General features: G+C 38.2%; 2 protein-coding genes across 2 annotated transcripts; both read left to right on the top strand.

Annotated features, from left to right (window-relative positions):
• Positions 1 to 1,967: 1,967 nt before the first annotated feature.
• On the top strand, positions 1,968 to 9,700 carry LOC115632849 (allatostatins MIP). Its single transcript, XM_030530107.1, has 2 exons — positions 1,968 to 2,272; positions 8,601 to 9,700. The coding sequence occupies exon 2, from the start codon at positions 8,605 to 8,607 to the stop codon at positions 9,214 to 9,216; it is 612 nt and encodes a 203-aa protein (XP_030385967.1). The 5' UTR covers positions 1,968 to 2,272; positions 8,601 to 8,604; the 3' UTR covers positions 9,217 to 9,700.
• A 329-nt stretch (positions 9,701 to 10,029) lies between these two features.
• Positions 10,030 to 12,093, top strand: LOC115632426 (transmembrane protein 209). The gene is made up of 4 exons (XM_030529566.1): positions 10,030 to 10,360; positions 10,415 to 11,001; positions 11,158 to 11,487; positions 11,545 to 12,093. Exons 1-4 carry the CDS (start codon positions 10,030 to 10,032, stop codon positions 11,905 to 11,907), a joined length of 1,611 nt encoding a protein of 536 aa, XP_030385426.1. The 3' UTR covers positions 11,908 to 12,093.
• Positions 12,094 to 22,904: the final 10,811 nt, after the last annotated feature.

Here is a 22,904-nt window from a genome sequence, read left to right as displayed (position 1 = left end):
TTCCTGAGGCAGCATTTTGAGCGATGTGCGGTCGGACGCATAACCCATTCATTATACGCACCGGTAGCAGTGTCATAAATATTCCCATCATCGTTTATTGGGCAACAGGCGCCGTCCTCGTCGACATCGTCGACATCGTCGTCATCTCCATCGATGGAAACCTGTTGATATCCAAAGCACCCACAACCCACCCATGTACATATGTATGTGTGTTCACAGGTGTGTACGAAAAGGTGTCTTATGCCGTTTACTGACGTTTTTGTCGTAATTGAAGAACCTGTTTTCGAAAGGAATCGAATGTTGCAAAATAAAAAAAGAGAGAAGTAACGGTACAGTATCGTCATAAATATTCATGAAGCACTAAAAGGGTTTTTAGACATTTAGGTTGGTCATGCTGTGGCTGCGAATATGTGGTCAGGAATCGTTGTATGGGGAGGGAGGGGTGCACATTCGTTGACAGCGCAAATTGACGGTAAATGGAAAAATTGTATTTACACACAAACCACACGAACAGCCGCACAAACTCACTTTGAGCGCAGGTCGGTTTGTGGCAATCACCTCGTCGCCTTAGAATTGTTGGGACCGCCGACAAAGAAATAAGTGCAATTGCATATGGGACATGCTCGATGCTCAAGAAGTGCTTAAGGTTTGGTATAAAAATGTTTAATTTCAAATGCTGCCATGGGCGTTGGTTTCGCAGCGGGGCATGTACATGAATTTGAATGAGCATAGCCCACGCATATGCATGTGTATTTACTTGTATGTATGTGTGCCTGCTTGTATGTACGATTTTTTGTTTGTTTGTTTGCCCCAAGCAAAGTCTAACACGCTGCATTGGCACAGAAGTATGTATGTTCCAAAAGGGGAGCAAAGGGGCGGTGGATTGGCAGATAAACCAACAGCGTCCGCCACCAATTTCAAACCTGTTCGCTCGCAATATTTGCAAAGTTACACTAAAAGAAACCAATCAACGGACGCAAACATGGAACTCACGGACAGAAAACCTCTAGTTGTAATAGAATTTAATATTCCATGCCATGTACCACATATAACAATTCAAATGTATATTGAAAGTATGTAATTGATTCTTTGGCTCATACAATAATGATTTAATAGAGTCACTTTAAGATAAAGCTGTGCAGACAAAATAAATTCAACTAACCCACTCATGTTTTTTTTAAGTATGTCTTCAATCAACGTAAATACACACCAAACCCACTTTGGAAATATTTGTATGCTAAAAAAAATTGTCTATCACCCAATTCGGGCAAAAAGGTTTAAGCCGTTCGGACTAGACGAAAAAGAAAATTAAAGTTTTGCAACTTATTCTTATTCCATATCTGATTAGAGCGTAAAGTACTAAATTCAGGATATTTTGACGTATGTATATTTTTAGCCTTTTCAGTACGCTTCAAGTGTATTTCATATTTTTATAACATATTTGTTTTCCTAATTTAATAGTTTTTCTTCACAATCAACGTTCTATTGCTCTAAATTTTTAGCATAATTTTGTTATATTTTGGCTTTATAGTAAGTAGGTTCAAGTACGATGCGTACTTGAAATTTTAAGGCAGGAAATGTAACAACATTAAGTAGGGTGCCCCTTGACCTTAGAAGGGCTCTTTTTCTATCAGTGTACACACACATACATACTTCTACACTTGTAGTTAGGCAAGCAGGCGGGCGGCTCTTTGTTGTTGTCCCCAATAAGTAGGCAACACTTTTTGGCCACTTCCGTTGCAACTGCCAACTACAAAAGCTGCTTGACAGCACGCTCCTATTGTACATTCTATGAGTACGCGTGTAAGTGTATGTGTGTTTGCGTTTGTGTACTCGTGTCGCCATTCGTTGCTGCTGTTCGTGTAACGCTGTCGGCCGCCAATCGTTCGTCGATTCGCTTCCGTTTTGATTTATAAACGGCAGCCGCGGCACTGCTGTGTGCCATTAACAGTTGATCAACAGGTTTATGCAGAAGCCAGAGCGCTTACTCCAACATAACGGTTCATTTTGAAAAAGTACACAGACATAAAGTGTTAGAGAGCCAGAGTAATCGAGCAGCTATATTTGTGCGCTAATTGAATTCCACGATAACACCGCAAACTCAATTATAAAAGTAATTTCACGTGCAAACCTACTATATATGCAAACAGAACATAATAATATAAATAAAATAGGGGTGCACGGAATTGTGAAATATCCGCTGAACTGAACACGAAAAAATACGCAGCGTTGTGGCGAAAATTTTCATATAAAATACAATTTCTCTACCCAGGTGAGTTTATGCTGCAAATCGTATTTTAGGCAAAACTATTGACAGTGACAGCAGATTTAATTTAATTTTATAAATGCATATGGCCATGGGCTGGTCGACTCCCAACATTTTAGAATCAAGCTGACACTTTAATCACATTTATGAAGCATTTTAACTATTTTAAGGAAGTTGTTTGCCAAATTGAACATAATTGAGCAATATTTTTGAAATTAGAGGCAGTATTGAGTTGATACTTCTATATTCAGGTCTGAGCTCCAGTTTAATTCTCAATATGTATTCTCTATATAATTTCCAATTTTGTGACTGCTGTTTGCAGCATTATCTAAGGATACTAGAATATGTACAGCAACAATTTTATTTATCTTATGTATTTCTCTTCACCCCTGCAGGCTTTATCAGTTTCAGTTCTAGAAAAAAAAAAATTTAAAAATTGTTGTAATATACAACAACATAAGTCTACGAAATATCTATGTTTGATCCCATTGGTATAATGCTTATTAAGTCTAAACATGACCTAAATTTTCAATTCACAAGTTTACAATGGCCTTATAATAAGTATTATAAACTATACTTAAGACAAATAAGGAGTTTTACAACAGTCTAGCAAAATCCAGCTATAAAGCTTAACGGCCATTAACGCTGCTTGCCATCGTCTCTTTTCTAAAATCAATGGAAATGGCAAATTTATTATTATTTAGATGAATGTAATAGAGTCAAATTGTTAAACTTAATTAGCCGGAAAATATGGATCTTTTTACACATTAAAAAGATTGAAATAGCGCAAATGCCTCATGACTGTGTACCCTTTTTCATATTTTACATCAAGATGAATCTTCAACGGCTGTTAGCCAACCAAATCACTTACTTCAGTTCCTTTTGACTGATTCCTTCGTTCCATGATCGATATTCCAGACTTACAAATGCAGCAACATCGGCAAGAGTTTTTTCTTTGCCTTATATGTGTGTTCGAACTCAACATACTATCTGTTGGGAACAATATGAAGAATCAATGCAACGTTTCAGAGCGGTATCCAATTTTAAAAATAAATTGATTTGCAGATATACAAATTAAAACCAAAAAGTAATTTTGGAGCCAAAATAAATTCTAAAGCAAATAATAGTAATAATATAATACTATAAATATTGGCATTTAAGTTATATGGGCTTCTAAAAAAATATGAAATATAACTTAAGTACATACGGTTTTACTGTAGTGTGTATTTTTGGTCCGAGATTCAGCATTTGTATAATAAAACACAGTGACTCGTTAAATGCTTTCCTCCTCTCCTCATCACCCTTCTCATAGACGATGCTTAACAACAAAAAAAAACAGTCAATCAAGACTACCGGTTTCCCTGAAGAAGGACCACCTTGCCTCTTCCTTAGGCATTTATGGCTCCACACAAACACATGTATCACTTAATTATGCACAAGTTTGTGGCCAAAAAAAGAAAAAAAAACGTTCAACGCATTAAATATTGAATGATCAGCCAAGGTGAGGGGAGAGAGCGAAGCGCTTGTTGGGGTTCCTATAAAGGGTCGTACCGGCAAATGCAAAATTCAGACATCATTCGACGAGGCACGGACTTGCATGGCCGAACGCGCCTAGCACGGGAACGCGAATTTATTTACACTTCTGTGGAAATGTTGTTTATTTACGAATTTGCTTTAATGCCAATAGAATTTGCCATTGACGATTTTTTGCACCATCGCTGTCGAAAATTTGTGGTGTTTGATGGGCCCTGGGGCAGCACTACGGTTTGCAGCAGTGGCAGGAAAAACCTATTTAAACAGAATGCTCGTACTTATAGGCAACTGCCATCCTTTTGCAAATATTTGATATTGTTATTTATTGAGGCGCTGCCAAAAAATATCTTATGGAGCTGAAGAAATAGCTCAGTAGACAGACAACACGTGGGTGCATGCTGATGATGAAGATGATGAGGAGCTGATGAGGATGGAGCGATTTTTGCTTGATTGAAAACTGTTTAATTTTAGCGCGCATATATTATTTAAATTTATTTTCGAAGAGTTACAGCAAACAAGCTGCCATTGCTGGTGCTTTACAAGTAGTTGTTGCTGGATCTGCCTTCAATACTCGGTCATGGAACAAATTGGGCCAAATTGTTGGCAGACAAATTCAACGCACCAGGCGACATGAATAATGCGGTGGCAGGCGCTTAAATAAATAATACAACCGTTTGCCAGCTTGTTCCCTCATCTGCCACACTTGGCAAGAATGTCAGCAGCAAGGCCATAAATATTTTCAGTTAATTTCAATTACAACTTGCGTTGGACGTGCCAGCTTTCGAACTCACTTCGCATGGGGTCATAAAATTTTATGCGCGCCATTTTATCTATTCCACAGCTATGTAGCTATCTAGCTATGGAGTAAGAGATGTGTATGTATATACTATGTACATATATAGGCATTATAGTACAGCGCACAAAGCCGTTCAAAGTTTCGATGCTAGTTTGGTGAGCGTGTCAATCAATCAGCGATAGCTTCACAAATTAAATGCAAAGTAAGGCAGCATAAGACTGAAGGCCAACAAAAGTTCAACTGGCACCACCCAATAAGGCATTTGAACAATCAGTCAATCCACACAGTTAACTTTGACCAACGCTTAAACTTAATGGCCCAACTGAATACCCAAACCTGCATAGTGGGCAGAAAATCAACAAAAACCAATACAAAAATTCAATTAAAAACAGGCAATCATAAGTAGAAGTTTCATTAGAAGGTTAGATTTTTTCATGAATTTACAAATCCGAAAAATAGTTTTCAAACACGCATATTTAGAATATTCTTATGTTGCTATAAAAATATATGATTTTTTACGCCAAATTGTTTTTATTACATCTACAGGGCCTTGCTTCGATGTGTCCTTTTGTTAATCAACTTGTTGTGTTTGCTTCGCGACCTTATTTCCACAGCTATTTACGGCCCAATCGAAGAAATAATTTCCTGTTTTCATGCCAATATGGAGACAGTAACAGGTTGTGGTTATGATTTTGTCTTCGAAATTGCCATCGACAAATGAAGTAGCACAACCTGTTGATTTGAAAACGGAAACAGTGAAAATGTCAGACTTGCAGTTTGTGGTTAAAAAATCGGCATTTTGAGTTATGTGTCTTTAATTTGTATTTTATTTATATTATGAAGAAAGAGCAGAATATAGTCAAGGACGTTATAAGACCTAACAAAAAAGAAATGAAGATGAACAAATAGCAATAAAAAATGAAAAACAAGTATAAACTAAAATTAAAATACTTAAATTAAAAAAGATAAAATATAATTAAAAGCGTAAAGGTGGATAATCACTCACCCGGCAGGCGAATGTTTATTAGCCAGTCCGGCAAGCTATGCCCCTATTCATAGTGTTGGTGATCAGTAATTCTCCAGAGGTAACTGAACCTAGAAGATTTCCACAAAATTCGAATTAGCATATTATGACTGAAGATAAAAAAAAATTAATTATTATTCAGAGCAATTGAAATGATTCGGAGATAACCACAACGAAATTAAAAGTTTTAATTATAAAAAATTATTTTTGATTTTACCGACTCATTGCATTGTATTTGCATTTGGAAATTTGAACTCGAAGCTGGCTCTTTCAACAAATTTTGTGTGTGACTTCATGTAAAAAACTGTGTATGTGGTTTTCTGCAAGTGATTTAATTTTTTATTAGATCGGCCGAGCAGCTGTTCAAAAATAGTCCGTGCCAACTTTCTTAGCTAAGATTAATTATAAATGGCTATCAAGGTATTCTCGAGAGTATTAAATTTGGTTCTATGTTATTCTATTACACATTTTTATTACTTGTATGCTAAGGCATGTGTTCTTTCCACTTAAACTCACGGTGCAGCGCAGAAAAGTAGGCAACAAAAAGCAAACAATCCAACTCGCAAGCATAACATTATCCGCTTTCACCACATTCGCATTTACATCATCATCAGCATGAAGCGGGCCATCACTTAGTCAACACGCGCGCAACAATTGGGTAGATAAGCGCGTAGATAGCTCCGCACACGCTCCCATCGATGATTGACGCGTTGGGGGTTTTAAAAGATTTTGCGCCTAGAAAAGCATTTCTATGTAGGCGCTTAAGTCGGCGAGTGCGCCTGTCAAAGGACATTTCCTTGTCGTATGCTGATACGTTGGCTGCCACGTAAGTATGCTAATCAATATGTGTGTTCGTGCAGCCGCATACGGCAAACTACTTACTTTCTCTCTCAAGCACCGAGCACAAACAATTGCAAGCCGCTTAGCAGCGTCTCTTTTATCTAGCCTGCCTAGGAAATATTTTAGTTTCTTAGCAAACACGGCTGTAATCTTGAGCATTGCCTGCACATTAGCATTTTCAAGAAAAACTTACAGGCATTCTGAGAAATTTTACTATATTCGATAAGATTTAACCATGTATTCAAAGGTTGTACCTTATACTGAACATAAAGCTGCCATGCCCTTATCCATCAAAATTGGTATTAAACAAACCATTTACGGCTTTTTAATAAATACTTGTAATTTATGGTTAATCCTATGAACCAATGAATCTTATCACACAATTTCCGTTGGTTATGGCAAGGTAGATCGACAAATTGGGTTATTCTCGGTTCTTTATCGCCTGTGATAATCAGAGTGAGCAGCAACTGACTTTCTGTTTTCATATAGGAATGGTTGTGATGTGCGCTTTTTATTAGCAGAAGGAAGAATCTCCGACCCCATAAAGTATATATACTTGTATTCTGAATCAGCATGACGAAAGAAATCAATCTAGACATGTCCGTCCGTCTGTCCGTATGGATGAACGCAAGGATCTCAGGAACTATAAAACCTAGAATAACCAAAATTGGTATCCAGATTTTCCTAGGTCCGGGAAAGGACGAGTTTATTTTATTTTTTGGAATTATTTTATTATACTTATTCAAATTTATTACAGATATACCTGTAATTTTGAAACAAAGAGTGTACTTAGATAGTTTGTTAAAACTTATTAAAACGATGTGGCTCTCTAACTCTTAGCACCATTTTGAGGAGCAGGACGGCGAATATTTATTGAGGAGTTGAAGAGGTGGGAGAGTCGGAGGAAGAGTGAGTCAAGTTGAAAGGAGACTAAAAAAAAAGAATTTAAAACTGTTCTATCATTGTGAAACTAGCCACTTTTCGGATTACCCGGTAACAGCTCAGCGTTTATAATTGTTGAACACCATTTCCAAATTAGTGATATATTTCATATAAGAAGCCAAATTATAATAAATTATAATTTTGCCCAATAAGTATAATGTATTGCTTAAACAATCGCAGTACAATTTCTCAACAATTTTGGGAGTCGCATATCCCACAGTAAGCACCTCAGATACTTCTATAATAGGACGCAAGACACACACGTGTGCATTATGGTTTCCTCCATTGTAGGTTTTAGGATTTTTGCAAAGTGGAGTAGAAAACAAGCCATCTAAATGAAGAATCCTGCTATAAGGCTTAATTACCGCATTGAAAAGATAAGCACATACTCAATTATATGTACACTTGTACATGCGTGTATAAGTACGATGGGGTTTTTGCGATTTTCGGGCACTTGAAACGGCGGGGCGGATGCCTACGCGGCACGCACGAAATTCATTTTTGAAGAAGAAAGTAAAGCACGCTGCAAGTCTTGGCTTAACGTGTCGTGCGCGTAATATCCTGCTGAGATATCCGTGTAATGCATGTACGCGCCCACTTCTTGGCACAGCGGCAACAACAACAGGAACGCATTAATAGGCCGTAAATTCTAACTGTTATGCGCTGCTGCCTTTTAGAGTGGAGCCCCGACCGGTCGTCAGTTCGTCAGAAAGCCAGTTTGACAGCCAAACAGTTTAGCAGTCGGCGTGACCTCAAACGCCGTCGTCATTACACCACTGGGAGTTAAGTGCTCCGCCGACCCCACCTCTACACCCCATCCCGGTCGCTTTCAATTAGAGTGCTTATTTAGCTAAATCGTTTGGCTAGCGCTGTTGTTGTAATTTGAAGCGTAGGCGGAAATGATTGCCTACGCCAAAAACAAAACAGAAAAAAAAAGAATAAACAGTGTTAATATGAATTTGTATACTCGTGCATGTATATATAAATGTACTCGTATTTAAAGCGCACAGGCCGCAGCCACCCGAGGGAAAAGCGCAGCGGCACGTTGAGAATGTTGTGGTTGGCATTCGACTTAATTGGCGCGCCTTTTGGCACTTTGAATGTTGAACTCTGTTTGCATTGCTCTTTTACTTTTACTTTGGCTTTCACTTTCACAACCGCTCCAACTCAAGTGTACTCTGTCTTTTTCTATTTTGCAGTAAAATGACTTTCAACGTGAGTTTCAACTTTAAGACGTCGAGCTGTATTATCAGCCTGTTGCTTATGCTCCTCAGCTGTCTTCAAAGTTTGGCAGCTTCCAGTGACTCGGCGGCTCTATCGGATCAGGTAGTGGATCAGCTCAGTGAAACTGATCTGTACAGCGACAAGAATAAACGTGCCTGGCAATCGCTGCAGAGCTCGTGGGGTAAGCGAGGAGAGGCGGCACCATTGGATGCGGATGAAACGCTTTTCGTTACGGGCCACTTTGTGCCACTAGTCATAACCGACGGCACCAATACGCTGGACTGGAATACTTTTGAGCATTTAGCCAGTGGAAACCAGGAGCAGCAATCCCCCCAACAAATACAACAGCAAACACAGCTGTCCAATGAGGAGACCGACCTGTCGGGAGAAGCAAATACAGTCGATAAGCGCGCCTGGAAAAACATGAATGTGGCATGGGGAAAGCGGCGACAGGCACAGGGCTGGAACAAATTCCGAGGAGCCTGGGGCAAGCGTGAACCAACCTGGAACAATCTTAAGGGAATGTGGGGCAAGCGTGATCCCTGGCAGAAGCTGCATGCTGGTTGGGGAAAACGTGCACTTATGAACTAAATTTTATTCCGAAATTATGAAGGCAACAGAAAACTCGAAAATAAATCAAACATGCATATATAGCTGAACATACAATATATAAAAGGCATTGCTATAAACTAACCATATAAATTATACACACAAATACATATGGTAGACAAATTACTAAACAAAAAAGTGTGGGAAAAAATCAAAAAAAAGAATATTTTCCAAAAATTCTCGTTGTTTTTAAAATAGCGGCTAGAGGAGGATGGAAGCTGTTTGAAAACCAATTTCATGTCAATTCCGAAAATGTATGAAAGCGCTCGCTAGATGATAATCGATTAATAAATCTGATTAGATTTTGTTTGTGTTGTACTATGTATCAAATCAGTATTATATTTAATATGTCTAACGGTATTAATGAACATGGCACTAGTTTTTCCCAATGCATACATTCTATATATGTAATTACCGTATAATATCGCTTTATACATATGCTAGGAACGTTAACTAAGTTGATGAATTGTGCATATTTTTCAAAAACATATAACAAGTGACAATTATATACATATATTAATGCAAATATCAAAATAAACAAGAAATATGAAAAAATAAATTCTTTTAATGTAAAATATTCAAAGTAAAATTTCAAATATATAAACCGCGCTCACATTGCTGCTGAGTGTTGTATCAGCCAGCTTGATTACGCTATTCGCAACAGCTGTTCGCAAGCTGTTGAGCTTTTGGTAGCCAACACACGTTTTGTAATTTTTTACTTTTATTTGATGAGTACACACTTTATTCGATAGGCCGCCAATTTTACAGCGTTTTCGCAAATAACTGGCAAGCAGGATGAATTATTCGCGAGAAAGCTTGAGTTCACCGCTCTGTCCGAGCCCCGTCGTGGAGCGTAGCCTTAACCTACGTCTCCGAAGTGCCCAAGCGATAAAGTATCTCAAGTGGGGCTGTCTACACAGTGTGATTCTGGTGCTGCTTATTTTAGACCTATCTCAGACATGCGGCGTTTTCAAAAAAAGCCTATGGTATATGATTGAGTACGCGATCGCAATCTTCATCTTCATGTGTGCTGTGGCGTGCCTTGGCAAGTATATGTGGTTCCTTTGTAGCAGCGGCTATAACTTTGGAACGGAACAGCAACGGACTTTGCTCTACAATGGAAATGGTAGGTGTAGAATAACAACAACAGCTATCTTTTCTTATAGTAATATGTTTCCAGACAACTCTTTTAAAACTATAAGTCTGCACCAGAAGAAACGTCGCAGCTATGAGCCTGACACCGATGTCGAGGACGATCTGCCTATTGTAAACTGGCATTCTTCGTTTGAGGAGTCTCGTTGGGGTTCCCAATCAATGCGTCGCAGTCCCAGTCCAATGCGCAGCTCACAGCAACAACAAAATACAAACACTTCATTTAACAACACCAATAATTCATTGAATATCAGCAATATTAGCAACGAGTCGGCGTACAAGTCACCCTATGAGGACATGAATCGTGATGATGTACGCAAAACGCCAGCGTTTATGCGTTGGGGTGAGCGAGACCGTAGCCGTGTGGAAGCGAATGATTCTCAATACCCGCACAGTAATGGCTCAGTAAATTCGTTCTGGAACTACTGCAACAATGCAGCCTACATGCTAAGGAACACCATCTACCACCTAGCACCGGCGCCTCCCATCTCGGCAGAGAATACTCAATCGTCCATTGAAGATTTTGGGTTGGCCCAATATAAGGACAGTAACTCTGAAGTCATCAAATGCATCTCCACAGACCGATTATCTCAATATCTGGCTAATTTGCGATATGTGCGTAAATTGTATAAAATCACGTAAATGCGAGGCTTGCAAATCGTATAAAAAAAAAAAAAAAAAAACAACGATTTTCTAGCATCGTATAAAAGTAGTATATTACCTTTGTTATGTATATCTTTACTAACATAAACACTATTTATCGATTTGCAGTGGATATCCACAACTATATTGCAACGTTTGGCCAAAGAAATAAATCATGTAGACGATTTGTTTCGCCAACGCGGCTTTAGTGACATGAAAATCGGCAGTGTTGGATTGGAGCGTTTGCGACAAATGGCTGAGAATCAACAATTTCTGCACACTTGCGCGCCTATGTTGCCAATGCTCTTGCCGTTTCTGGACACATTCAGCAATCAGGAGTATTTGGTGCAACGCATCAAGGAGTTGGCGCAAGGCTCTTGTATCGCCGCATATCGTTGGAATTCGGGAAATGCGCACAATGGCCAGGAGTGGGGGGAGCATTTGCCAACAGACGCTGCGGTAAGTGACATACGCTATAAAATGTTTGATATATTTACTAATGTTTTATCCATATAGATACTCTTCCATTTGTTTTGTGTTTATTTGGACAGTCAATTGATGCCGTTGCCCCAAGGCGATGGTCGTCCTTTCTATTCACGCTATGTCCTTACGCGCGATGAGAAACGCTTGACCAAGGACATCGTTAATGCCGTGCACAACAAAGCTCATTGCGCTATACTCTGCACAGGCAATTATCTCAACCCAAAGTTCAATTTCATAAGTGAAAAGGAGCTGCACAATTGTGCCTACGATAGAAATAATCTGTTTTACGTTATCATACAGTTTTTGATTTATATGCGCACACAACAAGACTCGGCGCTCGAGGGCGTTAATCTCGGCAAATGCGGCATTAACATAATGTGCGTCATCGAAGACTGAGCAAAATAGTTCTTAATTAATAGAGTGAGATATTGACGAGCCCAAAGCTGTCTGTGCTGCTTATGTAAATTATCGTTCAGGCTCTCGGGCACCAGCACTGGCCACTATTAGATACTAAATGTTTAATGTGACGTATTTCAAGTTTGAAACCGCTATTAAATTATGCATAGTTATTATTAAGTAAATTGCAAAGTCAACTACGTACACGTATATCTAAGTATGAGTGCTTGCAGTTGTCTATCGTGCGTCCTGCGTGCGCTGCTCACTGAATGCCGTTCTGAGTTGCGGTCACCAGTTGCCTGGTTGGTTGGCTGCCATCATCAAAAGTGTCATGCGAACTTTTGACAGTGCACTTGCAGCTGGTGTTGTTGTTGTTGTTTCTGCGGTCATTGTGGTTTGCGCTTAAGCAACAATTAACTTCTGCACTGTCGTGAGGTGATGTACTATCCCTCCTCCTATCTTCCTGCTGCTCCATCAGCCATACCCATGTTCATCAATTGTGCTTCGAAACGCAGGTGCACGACTTTAATTGCTTTTCATGATTTTCAATATTGTGGCACTCGTTGTGCTCGTTGTTGGTTGTTGTCTGGTCAATAGTCAGCCAGTCCTTTCTACATTCTTTAGCAAGCATTGCCCTGGACTGGACTTAGACAGTGTAAGTGTTGGTGTTGGTGTCGCTGGCATCAGCGTCTCATGTGCACCTCTGCACTTCCGAAAGTGACAAAATTAATGGCTTCCGCTGACAGTGTCGACATTTTGTCGAGGAGTCCGCGCTAGAGAGAAAGCACTGAGAAAATATTATATTAAGGGGCATCCTGCGCAAACAAAACGAACATGGCCAAGAAGTGCCAACCAACGCCGGAGGCAAACATGAACCCTTGACTGCTGCATATACTTAGAAGAGGACTCTGTTGGGCTCCGCCTAGCGCCGCTCGCCGGCAATTCCGCATTACCATTTTCTCCTAACACCATGCTCATTTCTGTTACTACCTTCTTGTATGCGTCAGTGTGTGTGTTTGTGTGTATGTGTGTGAGCTTCTGTACTTTGTTCATTTGACGTTGAATCGGTTGGTTGGTTATTTTAATGCCGTCGCCATCGTCGCCATTCTCATCGCAGTACTCGTCGTCGCTGCCACCATGAGTGAGTAATGTGCCTGGGTTGTCAACTTTACACTTTTATCCTTCGTATTATATTTGCTTTACCTACGCGCGAGCTACTCTGCAAACTTACACACACTCACACATACACGCCCTTGTCCTCACCCGCCTCCCGCTGCCAACCACTCCCGCCTGCCACTTTGGTGTGATATGTTTTCCTGATACTTTTTCTCAAGTTGTAAATTGGCTTAAAAATAATTTGTCAAAGCATTTCAACGTGAGAGGAGGAGGCGGTTGGAATCTGGATGGGAAGCTCCCAGACAGTTGGGCGGCAGCAATGTCTGACAGCCGCAGCGACGCCTACATTTGCAGTTCCGGCCATTCTGCGCCCTCATCCCCATTGCCATCCACAACGGCCTGTCAAAATATTTGGCCATTTTATGGAATGGAATTCTTACAAGCGAACGCATGTGCGCGTCTTCATATCCAATTAGAAAAGTTTTTGCTTCGACTGAGCTGTAATTGTGTTGATTAGTGTAAGAATGTATGGTATGGTTTGTGGCTTGAGTGTGTTCCACTGAGAAATAGGAACTGTAATTTAAATCTTTGTAATAAATAACCATTTTAAATTAGACATCATTTTCAGAAAGAACATTTTTATAACAGATGAAAGAATTTGTTCTTTTAGTACGTTTTTTTACAAAATGGAACAATTATATTCAAAAAAGAAGTATTAAAATAAATAGAACGGTAGAAATAAAAACATAAAATTCGCGATATCTTTAAATTCCAATACATATATATAATAGTTTATTTAAAAAAAGAGTTAATATACAATATATTATGCATATATACTATATGTATATGCATTTTATGTAAAATTATTTATGTATATTCAATGAAAGAGTTAATGAAGAGTCCACATAAAATCTGTTGAGATTTATAGTTAGGTTTACATAAATGTTTCTTGTATTTCTCTCTCATATCAGGTCGATCTGCTGCTGTTTTTTGCATATAGTATTTATAGTACCTATAACTACGTATACCTTAAAAGACAGTGAATAAGTTGATTCAATTTAAATTAGAAATAAAATATGTTTTGAAGGATTGTTTGGAGGATAGAGTACACAGAAGGGTAAACTACACATTGGACTTGCCACTTACAATAAAAAGAATGTTGTTTTTTTTTAATAAAACACTTGCCATATTTATTTACATTTTGTCAATTTCTGCATCAGAATTGTAGAATTGATTACGACCTTTTCTAATCTGCATATATATAGAGTATAAGGATATTCCGATAAGGATGAGAGCCAACTTAACGCTTTATAAATATTTTTATACTACTTAGTATACGGGCATATGTACAAGTATGTATATATTCAGAGGCACTTACAATAGGCTGTCCGGCTTTGCCAAAGCTTTTACTTTTCGGCTTTTTCTTTTTGCAGCTTATTTATTTTGATTGTCCTTTTTGTTGTTGCCGCTATCCACTCTCCTGCCCTTCTTGCCATCATTGCACATTAATGAAAAAAAATATTTTCGCTATTATTCTCCAATATTGTCATCCATATTTCGGTTTATTTAATTTGGCGCAAATAAAACGGAAGTGGAGTTTTTATGCTTGCCGTTGTCTGCCAGTTTTTGTTGCCTTCCTTCGTGCCCCCTCCCGCAGCTGCTTAGCACGTATTTGTGCGCTACATAAAATTCTGATGCGTGTTGCCCCCAAAAACAAACTTCAGCTCTCGCATTGGTGGCGTGTTGCATACTTTGGTGCGCCTCCTGCGACAATGTTTAAACGTTGAAGCAAATATTTGCCATCGCATTTGAACAAAACAAGAAATTTTTTGTAGTTTCCAAGCTTAAACTTTAAAAGACTCGCCCACTGGCTGCCACTTCCGTGGCGCCAACGCCATCAATGCCAGTTGTGCGTTTTCCCAAACGCCGCACAGTAGACGATATCGTACTACAGATTCTTTTTCGTACGGCATGTGAAAATCACGTTTCAAATAAATGAATTAAAATATGCTTAGATTAGAAAACATCAGAATTTATCAATATGTAATGAAATGAAATTATACGTTGAACAATTTATAATTATTAAAAAACGGTCACTTCTAGACTAAATGTGCAATACCGGTGTTTAAAAAATGTAACACAAAATTATTTATATATTTCAATCAATCAATTCGTCTCAAAAGTGCAAAACTAAACCTATGATGAACATAGTTTGCAAATGTAAAATGTATCTAAAAAAGTCTTTGACTCTTCGAATAAATATTATTTCCCCATCCGGACTCTAATCAAACGTAGTTAGATACGTAATAATACCTAATAAGTTCTAAGAAATCAAAGACATTAGAAATAAAACGATAATACTACATGACCGTCTCACTCTTTAAAAAGCTTACTTAATTAACTTTTGAAAGAAAGATACAGACTACAAATAATAATTGCAAGCTACAGTGCTTTACTAGAAAATTACGTTAAATAATTGCAATTTGCGTCACTGTGCGCCGTCGCTGCTGTTCTTCCTGCTGCTCACTTGCTTGTATATAGTAGCAGAAAATGGAAATGGCTGTCATTTCCTCTTTTGAAGCTGCGTATCATTTTCAGCTGGCTTGCTACTTTGCTGCTTCGCTCCTTCGCCACCCCCTCTCCACTACCGATCAACCGTTGGAAACTCTTCTTGCTGGTTGGTTGGCTCGATGCTCTTGTTACTGTCAGACGCCGTTAATGGCTAAAATGAGTTTTTATGCCAACAATTTGGCAATGTTTTAAGCAATGCAGCTATTGGCAAACGCTTTAAGAAATTTCAAATACACATGCACTCGCATACAAAAGAGCTGAAATCACAAGTTCCAATCGGGCGCGACACTTACAGGTCTCCGAGCATTTCAATGGTTGACCACTCGGTCAGTATGCAACGGCTAAATAATTAAGTAGCTTTGAGCGGGCTGCTTATGTAAGTGGCTATGACAGTAAGCCGCAGATCAGAGCTTAGGCGCAACACACAACACCGTAATAAATACACAAATACACTCTGACAATTTTAAAACTTTTAACATCAGACTAAAAGTTAAAATTCTAAAAACATTAGAATTATCATATTGTTAGTAATATGTAGGAAACGTATTCCTAACTTAAAAACACAATGACCCATGAATTGAGGATTGTTTTACTTGTAATTTTTATTTAAATGAAGACACTGCCGATGAGTGTTTAATCTAAAAACTGAACAAACTCTTGTATAATGTAAGGCAACATAGGAATAGATAACAACTTTGTTTATTAATTTTCAAACCATTTTTGTTCTATACTTTACTCCTCTGAATCCTCTGAATGTTGCTAAAATTTGCATTATTTATTTTCAAAAAACTAACATTGCCCTCTTTTTCAGTTTTCGACACGAATTTTTTACAACAATTTTTTAAAAATTAGTTCTTTAATAACATGCCTTAGTACTGTAATAATCATACAAAATTAGTTTTAAAACATACTCACGAAATAAAAAAATAAGCATATTCTTTTTTTTAAGTCAAGTTTTAACACAAGTGTTTATTTTAATATAATACTCATATGAATGTAAATTAAAAATGTACAAATTTGGTAAATCAAGAAATATCTACTTTTATATCTGTACTTTTAATTGCTGGCTATAGCGAAGATAATACCAATTCAACCAGTGCAACAAGGTTTTCTTTTTCAAAGGCGCTTACATGTTCTTTATCCTAATGACGTTCCATTTGAATTCTCAACTCCCTTAAATGTCACTTCCAGACATGATTTTTCTTTAGCCCCCCCCCCATATGTTATATTACAGCATTTATAAATTGTACTCTTTCGAAACCACATACGAGTTTCATTAATGAGGAGATGTTAAATGCTTAAAAGTAAGCTGACAATATTGACTGAAAAATAGCAAAAGTAGCATAGGGATACTGGTAGTTAAAAGAATTACCTAGTGCTGGATTTATGCATTTTATGTTTGGATTCAACATATACTCGTACATACGATTTAATGCATATAAAGGGTTGGAAAATTGCGAAACTTTCCAATCAACTGAATATTGGGTGAGATTCATAATCGCATTACAAACACGATTTGAGGTACCTTTTTTTTAAGTGTACGTAAGTCTTACACGAGCATGGATGTGCTATCTATAAATGCATGCATCTGAGGCTATTGAAATAATAATTAGTAGAATAACCGATATGCAGCCAACAGGAATTGCTGCAGTGCCCGACAGCTGCAGTTGATGTGCACAGATATGTGTGTGACTGTGTGTGTTTGTGTGTGTGTGTGTGTGTGTGAGTATGCCTCAAACTTATCTGATGGCATCGTAGTGTCTGCATACATATGTACATATGTGCCAGTTCCTGGAGCATTTGAATGACGAGTGCTGCAGTGCCTGGTCACTCGACATGCCGTCCAATTTCAGTCTCATGCTGATAACTTACGCAACTAAGCTGTGTGTTTTAGGTTTAGTTTTCGGATTGGGTGCGCCAGTGCCACCGCCCGGGTTGTGTGGGTCTGCATCAGCATTTGCATTTAATCGGATTTGCTTATGGCTGTCCAGATTACATTCAGGTAGTTCTGATTTGCTCTGTGCTGCCAGCACAAGCAAAAAGAATATCATTTGTTGTGTAATATTGCGAGCGAGTTGAGTGTTCTCTTCCAACGACCACACTGGCCAGCAGCAGCAGAACCTTCTTCACGACCACGACAAGCTGCTGTCATGACAAATTAACGTACGAGTAGATGTTTGCGATGCTTTAGTCGCTTGTTCTGTGTTGTTGTTATTGTTGTTTTGACTGCTCGCATAGCAGCTGCTGCTCCTTCAAACAAGTACTTATTGTTTTTGCATACTCTTGCCAAGAATTTGGCAGCTTATGTTTTATCACTTCATATGCTATTGAGGGAAATAAAAATGTTCGATCAATAATGATCGCATATATTGCGTTTAAAGTCGATATTAATACAAACCACGACAGAATTTGTATCTTGGGATTAGAGATTATTTTCTATACTATTCGGATAGTGGCAGTTTCAAACATTTTATAAGTAAAATACATGTACAAATATTTTTGAATTGCATGATTTAATTGCAAATTTGTGGCACTTGAGAATCTTTTTGAACGACAAAACACTTCGCATTTATCAATTAGGAAATTAAGCGCCGTATTTGTCAGCAAAAAGTTGTGTAAAGTATTTTCGATCCATCCAAATGAAGCCCTTAATAGGATTTTTTAATGATATTCTCAGGCTTTGTTTTATCACTTTCATAGCTTGTAAAATAGTTTTTTTAGATGCTGAAAGTATTTAGGAAGTTTTTATATGCCCAGGCATATGTAAAAATATGGCTCATCATTATATATGAGTACATATATTTAAACTTGTAATATATAATTTAAAGCGATGCGTAGATTTTATTTTCGCTAAACTTTTGTTTAATTTAAAGTAGATGGTAAACTTATGACTAGTTTGGTATTAAAAAAAATCGGACATCAATTGTTATATTTTCCCTCGTTATCTATAGTCAAGTTGGAAAGAGTATATCTATATTCTGCATATATAGTAAGCATTTCCAAATTATTTATTCCTTTTTTGCTACTGACAGCGCATAGGTAACGAAGCGGAAATGTTCTTAGCATTTCCGCTTTATATCAAATATAAAAAATGACTGCTTTTAGACGTATTTGACAAAAGCTGTATGTCACTCCCATAGAGACGAACACATGCACATTGAGACATATAATTGCATAAATCAAACTCAAACATGCAGCATGAAAAATCACATTAATTTATCTGCGCATGCAGCCACTGCCTATGGTATACAAACGAATATTCGTACACCCACATACAAACCCAAAGCCAACCACACCCAACATCACATACTCGACTCCCACATATGGGGAAAGGCGCTGCGTAACATATCCGCTTATGTCAATTTTTCGTACCATATACTTGCCACAGTCAAGTGGGAATGGGGATTGGGGAATGGAGAATGGGGATTGAAGACCAGCATCATCAACAGCAAAAGCAAAAGCAGCAGCAACATCATCCTCATCGGCGTCGCCGCTCAGCCAGTTGTCACTGTCAGTTTTGGCCTCCACTGTTTGTCTCCGTCGTTGGAGAGCTTTGTTTGTTTGACTCAACGTATCTCTGTTTATTTGTTTGTTTGTTTGTTTAAATGCTGCATTTACTTTATGGATTGTTGCTATATTTTTTCTTCACCCGAAAAATAATAAAAGAAAAACAACAACAGGGAAAAGGCACCATATAAATTTCACGTCAATTTCTATACACAGAAGCTCAGCTGTATGTGAGGGTGTGTGTGAGCCGTTGACTGATGTAGCTCTGCAGAACTTGGTCCTTTTTAATAACTTGCCCACACTCATTCATCCAACAAGCTCCCATCTACACATGGGAAAGCGCTAATAACCTGGTTCTTGTGTACGCTTTAAATGTCCTTTTTACGCTACATAGTTTAAAATTCCTTATAATTGGATTGCTACATCTACATACGTTGTTAAAGCTGCCCGCCCCCTTCCTATCTCTACAATGTGCCAGCATTTTTTATAGTCGGCCCTATCCAGCGTCCTCTTGGCTACTTTTGACATAGTCAATGTGGAACGGCAACTGCGAAAGGCGTGCATGTCAAAAAGGATTTTACAGTTGACGCGCACAAACCAAAGCTTACACACAGATATGGAGACATGCTTACACACACACACACATACATACACTCGATCACACACATGCCCACTATACACACTCCTACATAAGTCTGTTTGATAGCCGTCTGCCTTTTATGTGGCCTTTTTTTCGGTTGCCCGCCAGACTTTGCCTCCACATCCTCATCCTCATCCTCGTGCTCGTCCTTCGATTGTGGAACTTGAAGTGATGATATGTTTCATTTCACACGGCGACGCTCGGCAATCCTTTCGCCCACACACACACATTCACGGACACAGACACAGACACCTAGCGGCAGTTTTCCCTTTGCCAAGCAACCGCACACACGCGCCGAGATTTATGTTTTCTTGTAAACAAAATAACAGGCATGCTTGAAGGCATATCGGCGTGAAGTGAACCTAATGCCATTTGCTGACACGACATTGGGATTATGCGCACTCTCTATTTCCCTCCCTATCCGGAAGATACAGGCAGATGGTGTACGTACATACTCGTATATACAAGGATGTTCAGTTAACCCTGTTATGCCCGTATTGAGAATTAATTATTTAAGGGTACGCTCAATAGGTTGAATAACTTTGGGAACGGAATGCATACGTAAAGGGGAGTCCAACTGTGGGTCCACCCAAGGAATGCAAATATTTAAACATTCTTAAGAACTCGTAATGCTGGTGAAATGACTTTCGGTTCGCATTGATTTCATAGACTATAAATGATACTTGTATATTAAATTCCTGAAGTAATGTATTTGTGCAGTTTTTAATTCGTACACGTTATAAAAGTTACACTAATGAAGTTTACCCATGTAGCTATTTAATGTTAAGATAATTTAAAATGCACTTCCTTAATTCCAAGGCAGCTAATTTTATTTTTTATGTGAGTGTCAGTGCCAAATCATATACACGTATGTCCTTAGAGTGCTAAATTGTTTTAGTAACGCATAAGCTTTGAGGGTCTGCTCATTTTTGCTTCAAATTCAAAATCAAAAAAGTGAACAAAAATATGTAAAACCAATATTTGGAATGGCTAACCTTTGGGACACCTCATTTTATAATATCCACCAACCCTAAGTATGTAGTCTTTGCGCAAGCTATACATAATTTTCTGGGCTAACATTTACTAGAAAAGCCTGTCATAATTATGTCTAGACAATGCCAACTCCTGTACGCAATTTGGCCAAAATCATGGGCGGCCCCTTTTAAAGCAACAAACATTTGTAGACTGTCCAAAATTATATATATACATATATATATATACACATACACACTCCTAGAGAGCAAGCTGTCCAACGTTATAAGCGTCGGCTTCAGTTGAGGAACATGCAAATGACCTAATTTGCATATGTTAAATAAAAAATACGAAATATAGCCAAAAAACTGAGGCAAAGCAAACGAGATTTTTGCTTGGCAAACATACACGTATATTCATATACATACATACATATGTACATGCATACATACATAAGAGTATATACAAAAGCAAAGCCGCGCATATTAAGAAAAAAAGACGAGGCAGACAGAGGCTCAAGGCAAAATGTGCGCCACAGGTGGAAGAAGCACAAGCCGGCTCACAACTCCTGGCAACTGTGGAAAGTACTCGTAAATGACTTGAAAGAGAAGCATGAAATGCTGTACATGCTGAAAAGAATAGCAACAACAACAACAACAGCATAAACAACAGCATGCCGAGCGGAAATTACAAACAACCACAAAATTCAATGGCGAAATTTCATTCGCATTTAGCATTCGGCTAATTGAGCACTTGTACAAATGCATGTTTGTATGTACTTATAGCCAGTCGACCATAAATATCGTTTCAAATTAGCAACAAAATAAATATTTTGTATAAAGAAATGGCTTCCTTGTGAACATTTGTTTATGCATACTCATAATACTCGTGGTCTGAGCAATAGAATGTGTTCTTGTTGGGTATTAGTATTATATTTACAACTAGTTACTATTTTGCACGTGAATTTTTTTTAGTTAAGCTTTTTCAAAAATGTGACTTCACCTTTTTGCTAAGAATTTAATAAATAATCATAGTTTATTTATTTCACTTTTGTTATTTTTGCAGCAGAGTCGAAGTACTGAATATTTTGTAAAATATTTCTTAACTAAAGTTTCTTGATAGCTAGCAGACTACAAATTATTATTATGGATTTTAAAAAATGTTATAACCAAAACAAATATAATTCTTTTTGTTCACATTATATAGAATTATTTAAGGTCATACAAAAAAGAGATGTCCCATTTATTTAGAGTATAATGAACGAGGGTTTTGATGGCAGTTGGTTGGTACTTACCAATGTTCCGTCTATAATTATATAAACCAATTAAATTCGCAGCTGGAAAGTAAATCTTGACGTGGCCAACCAGCCAACTGCCTTACTACTGCGTGACATTTGCCAAATCCTTTGGGCCATTTTTCTTTTTGCACTTGATGGTTTTTTCCTGCCGGCTGTGCTAGCTTTGAAAAGCAGATGGAATCATCGCTCTCCGGTCTGACAGTACGTGCCATTTCTTCGCATTTGCACGGCTGTTTGTCTAAGCCCTGTCGCCGTGTCTATTTGCTTGTCGTTCCGTAGCCTTCCACCAGTCCGCTCGTCGCTCATCAGACGACGTCCTTGCTCGTTTGCTTTCAATCTGCGCTTACTGCGCTTTTCGTTTTCAATTTCTTTAGGAATTTATTTCATGCAAAAAAGCAAATTTCATAACTTGCCACAGCACGCCTCCCCACACCAATGCAAACTCCTGCAAGCGTCTCCGGTCCGTCTTTGGCTCAACCTCGACGCATTTATATTTATATGTTTATATTTGTTGCGTCGCTGCAGGCATTTGGCTTCAACATTTCGCTTTTCAGCAAAAGTATCTTGTAAATATTTTTGTATGTTTTTTTTTTTTAGATCTTTGCCTTTTTTTTGGTAGTGCAATCCGATTTATGTTGTATATTGATTTGGCCAACCCACACACTAACGCACCCCCGAGCACACTGACGCACTTTCTTATGCTCATGCCTTTATACATGTACCCGTATATTTGTGTTTAGACATATACATGTACATAGAGTTTATATCGCTTGTGCCGATGGCATTGACTGTGTGGTAAATGGCCTCGTAAACGTTTAATAAAATATGATTTGAATTGATTTCATGGCAGTCGCATCCCAATAGCAATCGTGTAATATATATAATTCGCCATTT

This window comes from Scaptodrosophila lebanonensis, unplaced genomic scaffold (genome assembly GCF_003285725.1).
Source record: "Scaptodrosophila lebanonensis strain 11010-0011.00,11010-0021.00 unplaced genomic scaffold, SlebRS2 tig00001415-arrow-pilon, whole genome shotgun sequence".
Lineage (NCBI taxonomy): Eukaryota > Metazoa > Arthropoda > Insecta > Diptera > Drosophilidae > Scaptodrosophila > Scaptodrosophila lebanonensis.
The sequence above is the reverse complement of the archived record's forward strand: the minus strand, read 5'-3'. Positions and strand labels throughout refer to the sequence as shown.